Source organism: Gordionus sp. m RMFG-2023, chromosome 3, assembly GCF_954871325.1.
Source record: "Gordionus sp. m RMFG-2023 chromosome 3, tfGorSpeb1-WG-v2, whole genome shotgun sequence".
Taxonomy (NCBI): Eukaryota; Metazoa; Nematomorpha; class Gordioida; order Chordodea; family Parachordodidae; genus Gordionus; species Gordionus sp. m RMFG-2023.
The window spans coordinates 5,024,957-5,036,228 of NC_088777.1; the positions used below are offsets into that span (position 1 = coordinate 5,024,957).

Sequence of the window (11,272 nt, forward strand, 5' to 3'; positions counted from 1 at the left end):
ATTTTCTGAGGTAGAATTTCTCATTAATGTTATTAAACAGCTCGATTTGAGCCGCCCTTTATTTAGACAAATATTTTGTTTATATTCAAGAAATCTTGAGGCTACGACAAATTTCTCAGGCTAAAATATTGAATTTGTGGTGTTTAAAATTCTACTAAAATCGAGTTGTTTAGCAATATTGCTTCTCAGATATGTTTTTTATTTTTCTTAAGGAAGGAAATGTTCTTTCATTAGTGGAAGTAATATGAGTAGAATTGTCAGAGTATGTTATAATTTTAGTATATTAGGAAATTTGTCTAAAATGTGTTTGATATTATGCGAAGAATCTAAAGCATTTCTCGAACCATTATCAACCATATTTAACCTTTCATACCAAAGTTTGCATTCAGTAGGTAATGCATCATGATATACCTTAACATATACAATAAAAATCTGGTAAAATATTTAATTTTCTTCTATCAAGGCTTGAAATAGATTTGGAAGGATCCTGCCTAATGTTTTAATTGTGTCAATGTTAAATTTACAGTTTGAGATGTTCCTGATTATTCAAGAACCTTGCATTAAATTTGAGGTATTAAAATATCCAAGATGTAAATAAGAGATTTAATTTATAGTATATTCTTTGATTGACCCTATATTTATATTTGAATGATGGGCTTGCTTAGCTGCCAGTCGAGTTACACATTTAAATTATTAGAGTTCTGCTTCTAAATCAATAATTACATATAAATTATTCAATTCGTTGCCTTAATTTCCCAAGGTCAATTTTTAAAAAAATTTGACAATCGTTTTGCAGAGAAAAATTTTATAAGATTTTTTAGACAATATTTAAATGGTAAAATAAATATATAGGCAAAGAGGATTTGCAATAGATATTAATTCATAGGAAAATAGCTCATTTATATCTGCTATGAATGTGATGAGTATATGTAAATTGGATTATAGGAGTGAAATATAATAATTTTACATTAATTTTTGTAAACTTGGCTGCGAATTCGCGCTATCTAAGAATGCAGGGTTCTTAGTTGACAAAGCCAATATTTTAATATAATCTTAAAATTATAACTGATGCTTAATCAAAATTGATTGTTAAAATATTTTAAACAATCACGATGTCATTATATCCAAACCAGTTTATAGTCCTTTTGAGACGAGAATCAGGTTTGAGCGACAACATTTAATCGTTCAATTTCGATGTCTAATATTAAGAGTTAACATAGAAAATTAATGGTTGGTTCATTTGATTCCCAGTTTTCAGAAATTGTAACAAAGTTTTACAAATTTTCTCAATAATTCTTCAGTATGGAAGAAGATCTTATAAGAACTAATATTGTATTGTTACTAATATTACGTAATCAACGATTGAAAATAAACTTGATTATATTTAATGACTTAATTTACCACGAATTTTTAAATATCTAATTTAAACAATCATCATTGTCATTAAAAAAAATTTACAAATATGTTTAAATTATTTACAAGTATGAAAAATTTAAAGAAGGGTAATAAAAGTAACAACTGCCCGCAGCAGAGTAAAGTTTCATTGTATTGATGTTTATAATTTATTATACAATTTTAGAGAAAGAAAAAAATGGAAAGTTTGGAAAGTTATTAGATTGGTTCTGCTGCAAGGGCAGTTGGAAAAAGAAAAAGGTAAAGAGATGTGGGGAAGACGTACCGATTGAAGGAGTTAAAGATGCTAGGAGTGGGTGTGATGTTATTGTTGATGAGGTTATCAATGAAGTATCATGTGGAAATGTGCCACAAGTCATTAGTCAAGTGGATGACAAGTAAATAAAGAAATGGATGGAAAATAATTCAAAATTTATAATCCTATATTATGTAAAAATAATTATATTTTAGTAAATGGAAGAAGTTCTCTGATTACAAAATGATAAGGGTCTTAGGCGAAGGAGGGTTTGGTCATATGGTTTTGGCTGAACAAAACGAAACTAAAAAATTGTATGCCTTTAAATTCCTGAAAAAAAACTCGGTCAAGGTTTATATTGTTTTTTTTCTTCGTTCTTTTCTGTTAAATGTTAACTAGAATGAATAATATATTAGGGATACAAAAAAAAGCAAAAGGCAAAATTACTTTCAAAATGAATTAGTTGAAATGAATACTAATATGAATTAATTATATATAGACCTGCGCGCCGATGAAACTATCGGCGTAAATCAGCGCAGTTATAAATTTTTATAATATAAATCTTTTTCATTGCTTATTATTTTTTAAAAAACGAATATACACTACTCTATATCTCGGCATATTTTGTAATATTTATTTAAGAGAAAACTCATTATAAACCAAAATCGATTTCGTAATTTTATAATTATCATGTATAAAAATTATTTTATTTAAATTATCGGGACAATAATGATCCCCTTGAATTTAACGTCAATCCAGCGGTAGAGAAAACTCTTTCACTAGGTGTGCTAGTCACCTGAATGCAAAGAATTTTTTGGCGAGCCTGGAAAGACTATAACTTGTAAATATCGTTTTCCAAGAAAAATGTGGCATTCTTGTTCTAAGTCACCTAACTTGGAATCATAATTTTTATTTGTTGAATGTTTATTTACCAATTTTGTCGAATAACTTAAATTTAATAATTCATCTTGATCCTCATTAGCTATATTTACTACCTGATTATCATCATTCTCTATATGTTTAAGATGTTTTATTATAAATTCTGAAGCTAAACAATTTTGCGCTATTAAATACTTTGACACAATTGTCAATTTTTGAAATCTTGTATCTAAAAGAGAAGCCAATACCTAGATAATTTTAAATAAAAAATTAAAGAATATACTTATATATTATTACTTGCAGATTACACACCTAAAATCGTAATGCAAGTTTTTTAGCATTTATTCCTTAAGTGAAATGATTTCAGTACTATCACTACCATTTACTATTAAATTTGTTCCAATTTCACTAATAAAAAGTAACGCCAAGTTTAAAGTAGGCCCTTTTTGTAATGAAAGAAATTCGATATTTCTTTAAATTTTGAAAGAAATGCTAATCGTTCTTCTAACAGCTCAGATTCGTAATTTTATAATTTGAGAAACTGCTTCCCAATTCTTTCAAAACATTAATTAAATTCTTATTTAATCCAGATATGCTTTCTAGCATATTTAATATACTATGCCAACTTGTTGCGACAAGGTTTTCATATGCGTGGAGTTATTGTTATTATTATCATTGGAATTGCCAATTTGAAAACGGGTATCCGGGTATGGATCAATGTTGTCAAGATCTAACATGTCTGATGTTAAATCTATTATCCTAAGACATTTTTTGATCTTCCTCGAATTCAATCAACCTCTGCAGTTTTATATCTTAGATCAGTAATAATTTCTCTAATTCTATTGTAAAAAATTCTAGACCCTGGATTTTTAATTATCCAGAGTTAGGATACTAAAATTATTTATAGAATTATTAAATGTAGATACGTCCATTTTAAAAATATGTAAAATTATGCTAACTTTTGGAATTTTAGATTTTTGATTGATTGAATTCTATAATGACGTCAATATAGTTATGATTTTAAAATAGTAGAAAATAAAAATTCATCAAAATCCTGATTGACATTAAAAAAAATTACAACAGTGATGTTGACCAATTATTAGAATAAAAAGGAATTAAATATGAAAGAAATTTCTGCGCAGGCCGTGCGTCGCGATATGAAAATCGGCGGCACGCCGGCGTGATTTTCTAAAACGGCGGCATTTTCGGCGTAACTAAAAATGTTCGGCGCCGGCGCACAGATCTAATTATATAGCATTATAACTTATATATAATGTTAATGACATTAAGCCCCATTGGCTAATATTTTCGAAGGCTAGCCTTGGATTATTTTTAAACGAGCAATCTGGGTTCAATAATCAGATTAAGATAGTCAAAAATAATATTATATGAGCCTGGAGATTTAGCAAGGATTAAGCGGTTATTTGCCGAATCTCGAGGCTTACATAATTTTGTATTGGCCTAATATCTTATACGGGTGGTTTTTATCTACCTAAATAGGGATATTTATCAACGCTGGTTTATTTAAGTCCATCCATATTTGTTTAAGGCATTTGATTTGTACGAAAATGAAAAGGAAGTTCTCAAAATTGCCACGAACCAGCCTTTCCTCATCGGCTACCATGCCTGTTTCCAAACACCCAATAAGTATATTTACTTTTTTGTTAATTATTCAATTATTTAGGATATAAATTTATGAGGATGGGACTTTTAACAAAAATAATACTTAAAATTTTATCGTAAATTGTAATATTGTAGTTACATCATAGCTATGGATTACGCATGCGGTGGAGATTTGGATAATCTTATTAAATATTTGGGTAGAATTCCAGAAGAGTCCACTAAATTCTATGTAGCGGAACTGGTGTTAGGCGTATCATTTCTACATTCCAAAGGTTTTACATTTTCGGGAAAATATGTATTTAATTTTAAATTGCCAGTTTATATAAATTCTTGATTAAATCATTTTTTTTAGCAAATAAAAATGTTGGCTTCATACAAAATTTGTATTATATTTTTATTTTATATTTCAGGGATTATCCATAGAGACCTCAAACCGGAGAATGTTATGCTAGACCAAGATGGCCATATAAGAATAACAGATTACGGTCTTTGCAAAGTAACTTTTTCTTACATGAATTTATGAGTTTTACCAAAAAAATGCAACAATTTAAGTTCATAACGAACAAAATCTCACGATACAAACTCTACGCATAGTTTTATACAGAATTAACTTATCGGAAATATATTCCTTCTTTCAAAATTACAATGAGATGTATTTAACAAAATAATTACCTTCTTTACTTTTACATATATATAATTTTTGGATAATTACTTAATCTAGAGAGATTTTAGTTATGGCGAAAAAACCAAAGAGAGGGTGGGTACACTGGACTATGTAGCGCCTGAAATCTGGCGGGGTAAAAGTTATGGTAAATATTTTATTGATTTTTTATCTCCCATAATTCAATAAATATTTTATATCGTTTTTTTAATATTACTTTACAAATAATGTTACATATTTAACATAATAGAGGGATGTATAATTTTTTTTTGATATTCTTAATATCACTGTTTCTTGTGTTTATTTTCCTTTATAATATAGTCAATATTTCTAATATACCTAATCGAACGTTTTCTTGATTATCGTAGGCAGACCTATGATTGTTTCGACATAGGAAATTAGAGCCCTTTGTATAGAGATACATATTTATTTCCAAGATTTTTTTACATGATATGTAGAAATTCAAATTAAGATATAGCGATTTGTGTGTATAGAATTAAGGAAAGTGTAAATCCTATATTTTTAATATGACAATTTTTTTAAAAAATTATAAAGCATATTGGTAAATGCAATTTAAAAGGCATATTTATAAAAATTATAGGATGTTTTGTTGGTGTTTACTTTGTTAAACTATAAAAAAATATATGAAAAAGATTTGACTTTTGAAATTTTTAATTTTTATAACTATAATAAAGGGATTAAAATTTATTACTTTTGAAAAAAAATATGTAAATAATTTCATTTTGGATAGAGTGGTGGAGATTCAATTACTTCACAATATGTGGAAAAGGTAATAATCATAATAAAATTAGCGGGAGCTTTAATCCCCACCCCTAATACACCACTCCACGTCAAAAGGTATATTTGGACCAAGAATCAATTTTTCTTCAAATTAATTTAGAATTTATAAACTAATAATTATTTTAAGTAGCTTATGGAATTCATATTTTATCCATATAGGTTCAATATATAGAATTTATTCAGATTTGAACAAAAATTGTTTCTGAACTACTTACGTCTCCTAAACATATTCAAAATGATCGCAATGTATATTATATATTTAAATAATAAAAAAACATGAAAGATTTTAGGGTTGATATCTGGGCACTGGGAGTAACCATGTATAAAATGCTTACAGGACGAAAGCCTTTCGATTTGCCTCTAAAGCGAAATCCTTGGCAAAGTATCAGTTTGTTTTCTACTAACACTTTATTTCTTATAAATAATGGGAACAAAATTTTTAAACACCCTAAGAGTGCATATAAGTGCAAAATATTCTATAAACTGGATAGTAAGGCTGAATTTATAAATTAATATTAATTTCAAAAAATAGTTCCCATTTTAAAAGATTTTATAAAACTCGATCAGCTGTTAAGCCCATTTATGTCAACTAAAGGAAATTAAGTAATAAATTTTAAAAAAATATATCTTATATATCATTTTAAAATCATATTTACAAAAAATCAATGCAAAAGCTTTTAAATAAGATATTGTTAGACCGGGGTTACATGGTCAATATTTCAAATTGGGGTAGAAATTAAAGTTTTTGTTTTGAAGGAGAAATTTTAAATTTACAGTGATTTTTAATTACGATAGTTTTGCTTAAGGGAGGTCTGTGCGTGTTTTCCAAAAAATCGCGGAAGTCTCCCGCTGATAGAGAGAGCCTTGGCCTCCCCAATTTTTGTCGTTAATTTAAATACAACCTTAATAAATTTTATCAAATTTACCATTATTATAATTTATAAAATTTAAAACAATACTTTTTTTTATAATAGGATTAATAGGTAAAAAAGCATTAGTCCGTATTCCAGATTCAATATCTGATCAGGCTTGCCAAGTTTTGCAGAAATTTCTAGCCAAAGTTTGATATAATGAATATAATAATTATGCATGCATTTTTTTAAATATAAATATATTACATTCATCATAGAAAATGGAGAACAGGCTGGGATCCAATCCCAGCACCACCATCCATTCCATCGCCTCCCTGCGCTTCTTCAGTTCCATCGATTGGAAACTGGTAACAAAAATATCTCTAAACTCTTTTAAATAGAATTTCTTTTACAGTTACTTCTATTTATGCATCAAACATTTCTGCAAGATTTAAATTGACATAATAACCTATTCCATTTTATATTATAGCTCGAAGCCAGGAGAGTGCAACCACCTTACAAACCTATACTTCCACCCTAAGACCGGCCTTCGTCCACGCTAGTTAGAGTGATGACCAGAAAACTCGAGTAAATCTATATTAAGAAAATTTGTCAGTATTGAAGTCATAAAAAAAATGTTACTTCTACAGTTCTTTTATGACCAATAGTTTATTAATTACTTTGTGTTCGGTAAGCTAACTGTGTATATGGTTAGAAAATACATATAAAAATATAAAATCAACAAAAATAATTAAAAATAAGATGAAGAAGTAGAGTTTTCTACTCATCAAAATAGAGGGAATATTATCTAGTTAAATTATTTTTAAAGTGATTCCATATGATGATAGAATAGTTTAAAATGTTTATTATGACAGTTCGTGAATAAGGGCCATGTTTTTGAGAGCGATAGATTAGTTAGATTGAAAGACTGCTTTTAATCAAATAAATTTATATGAGGAATGTGTATCCAAAACATTAATGTATTAAATAAAATTAAAATCTAGGCTATATCTTATAGTTTTTTAAGAACATTTTTTTGCCAGTCAACACCCGCCTGTCCATACAATATTTTTCTTATCACTAATATATTCATATACTTATCGAAATTTAAAATGATATTTATTGAACGCCAATTAATATTCTTTGTTTCTGGTAATTCCTTATTATATGAAGATATTATAGATGTGATATATAAAAAGGATTATAGTCATTTATTTATTTTGATTTAGTAAAAAAATAACACATGCCCACTTATGATATTTTATATTATTAAATCTTCAATTATAGCGATAAAGTCTGAATTCCGAGTTTTCTGGTAAAAGCTTCCAGATTGGATGCACCATGGGATGGTGGTTGCATCAGTTAATTAAACTAATGTTTTATTCAGTTATTTCTATTCAAAAAGATAATGATAATTTTATTAATGATTTTAGAAATATATTTCCTCAGAAATTATAATATTTTTATTTTCTTATAATGATTTGAACAAATGATTACAAAATTAATATTTTCATATTTTTTCATTTCTAATGATTTTGGTTTATACATATGTTTTATATCCTAAATTTTATTTATAAAAAAACAACTAATGCGATATGATTTCAATTATAATGATTTTAATTAATGTTTTTTTCAAAAATTAATATTAAAATGTATTTTTTATTATAATGATTAGCCTTTCGGTTTCTTAGAATCCCTAATGAGTATATCAAATTTAATATATAATGATATCACGTTATGTAATGATATATTGTAATAATGCATTATATTAATATATACACTCATAATAAAATATTAATGCGTTGATAATGTTCTTCTTTTAATTTGAATATTATGTAATTAATGATATAGTAAGTTAGCGAGTTAATAAAAATAGTAGGTATTTTATTTGTGCCAAATTATGTAGTTCATTTAGTCTCTAAATCAAAATAATTCAATAATATAATAAACATTTCATGAGAAATTTTATACATCCGATAATTATTTATAAGTATTGAAATAATTTGTAGTGTATCGCAAAATTTATTGGAATGATTTGTTTTAACAAAGTAAACTATTAATGTTAATTTCAGAATTACTTTAAAAATTTTCTAGGAGATCTAAGCACATTTTTTGGTTTTCGCTATATCGAACTTTTCACCAAATATTGATCATCGCAATCATATAAGAAGACGAATTATCTTTATAGTTCACGGTGTCATTTTTTATGAGTATCTTTCAAAAGAAACATATATATTAAAGACTTGCGGATGAGTCGAGAATGGGATAAAAATGGTAAGATTTTTAAAAAAAATTCCGTTTAGGGTTAAAGATTTAAAAATTCTGGATGGACCGTTTTTAATATAAATTAATTATGCCAATTAATAAGTATGTTGGATAAAAACACTTTACAATGGAGTGTTTAATATTCATATATTTTTCATTTTCAATTCTTCGAAACAGTCTACAAAACGGTGCCAAAATTATACTAATATTTTTTAAAAAATGAAATGATAAAAAATAATTAGGGGAGACTGGGGATAGTGTGTTCTCAGGGCAGTTATTTTCCTTATCAAATAATTTAAAAAATATAAACTTTGAAATTTTGACAAAATTATATATTTTAATAAGGTGCTTAAGTATTAGGTCTAAAGATATTTTGGACAATATTGCTCATGAAAAATTTTAAATAAAAATTTAAATTTTAACATACCAAAAAGTATATTTTTTAAAATTTTAAATTTTCGCTAATAAATTTTTTTTAGAAATTTTAAATGATAAAAAAAAATCTACATTATATCACATATTAAAATACTGACAAATATTTATGATAATTAAGACCTGGAGCAGGTTTGGGTTACAATAAGTTCTTCTGGGGGATATGTATAATAAAGGTGAACTTAATTAAATTTAACATATTTGACAATTTATTCTTATTTATTTTCTTAGAATTAATATTTTTATATAAAGAATTTCTAAAAATCTACAGTTAAAGTAGCGCGACACGCAACGAAAAAGGATAATAGGTACTCGCGATGTTTTTCATAATTCTTAAATTTTTATTTTTTTTAAAAAATTCATATTAATTACTAAAAGATTTTTTTCTTTAATAGTAATATCTAACGTAGAAATCTCTGTATAAAACTTTGTTTAAACATTTTGGGAAATTTGTTTCTTATATTTTTTATAGCACTTCAATTTTTTATGGATAAAATAACCATGGTCTCCACTAGTAATTTTTTTCCTTATAAATTAATGTGGATATTTTAATTATAAATTAAAATATTGACTTCTAATTTTATTTTTAAATTATAACTCATAACACTCCTACTTTATCATTATATATATCTCTAATAATAATAAACGATAAAAAATGGATTATAAATCTAGTTAAGATGTGCCATGATTGGCCATGTTTTTGCTCTTTTCACATAAAAGCATTGAGATTATTTAACAAACAAATTATATATTAATTTGTAGCTCAATTCTTAATCTTTAAAATAAAATTTGAATTAAAGCTCAAACTTTAATAGTTTATGAGCTAAATGAGATCATATGTTCAGGCCAGTCAAAATATGATTTGTAAATACTGAACATATACTAAGTGTTAACCAGCCATCATAATTCATTATTTAATAATTCTATTATAAATGTAACATTTTATGAGTTTTTTTTAAGGATTGAGAGATTAGAACCGTTGTCAAATAAAGAAAGTGGTAAGAAAAAAAGATACTAAATCAGACTAATATCCTCGTTAGAACTAAACTGATACTAAATCAGACTAATATCCTCGATTATATATATTTTTCTATAATATTCGTCAAATCAGAAAAGTTAGAACTAAAATGATACTAAATCTTTATTAAATAATAAGTTAAAAATATAATCAAACTAAATTAATTAAAAAAAATTAAAATAATATAAAAAAATTAAAAATTATAATTAAGTTCGTAAAATCATGATCTCTGTTCTTATACAAATATCCTCGAATATATATATACTTTTCTATAATTCATTTACATAATGTTTTACAAACAAACTGAAAAAAATCTTGAACTTTCTTTAATTTGAATAATCATTCTTTTTTATTCCTCTTTCTTTAAATCATTTGCATTCGAAATTTAATTCTTTTTTCTTGAGTAGATTTGACTATCCTTCGGCTTTGTAATTTGGTTTAACAATTACAACAATAAATATGAAATATTACAAAAGAAATACTTGTGAAAGACCTATATTAATATTTCATCATTTTTAGATTAATAAAAAATTAATTATTATTAACATGTCAATTTATCATCATCTTTTTAATGATAATGTTAATTGAAATATCAATAAATAAAAAATAATATTGAGAGAATGAAGGTCAAAATTTTCCTCCAGCTCATATTTAAAAAAATATATATACATCTAGCCTAGTTTGCATTTCTTGATATTCTTATTAGGCTCGTACTTTATATTCTTTTAATCATTCTTTTAAAGAAAGAAGCTGTAACATATATTTTAATTATAAGTCTGTAAATCTGTAAATTAATTAAAATATATGAAGGTCTTATAAAGAAACGTTCAGGTTTTAAGGGCCTCAATAATTTGAACCAATCAATGATGAGATATCATCCGTTTTTTTAAAATTATTTTATACTAATTTCAAAAGCATGTTCTAATTTGTTTGGTAAATATATATTTAGAAAATAATTTTTAAAAAAAATACTATTAACTTTAAAGCGAATTTATTTAAGCATTATAAATGGATATAATTTATATTTGTGTTGTATCTTTTATAACTTTAAAAAATAAAATGTTGTTATCTACTAATAGCTGTGGACTTTAATG

The 11,272-nt window shown here is 25.6% G+C and overlaps 1 protein-coding gene across 1 annotated transcript; it reads left to right on the forward strand.

Annotated features, from left to right (window-relative positions):
* Positions 1-301: 301 nt before the first annotated feature.
* On the forward strand, positions 302-7,004 carry LOC135926647 (atypical protein kinase C-like). The gene is made up of 11 exons (XM_065462576.1): positions 302-377; positions 1,580-1,790; positions 1,864-1,999; positions 4,077-4,174; positions 4,286-4,422; positions 4,561-4,646; positions 4,872-4,959; positions 5,896-6,000; positions 6,587-6,672; positions 6,742-6,831; positions 6,954-7,004. The coding sequence occupies exons 1-11, from the start codon at positions 302-304 to the stop codon at positions 7,002-7,004; spliced, it is 1,164 nt and encodes a 387-aa protein (XP_065318648.1).
* Positions 7,005-11,272: the final 4,268 nt, after the last annotated feature.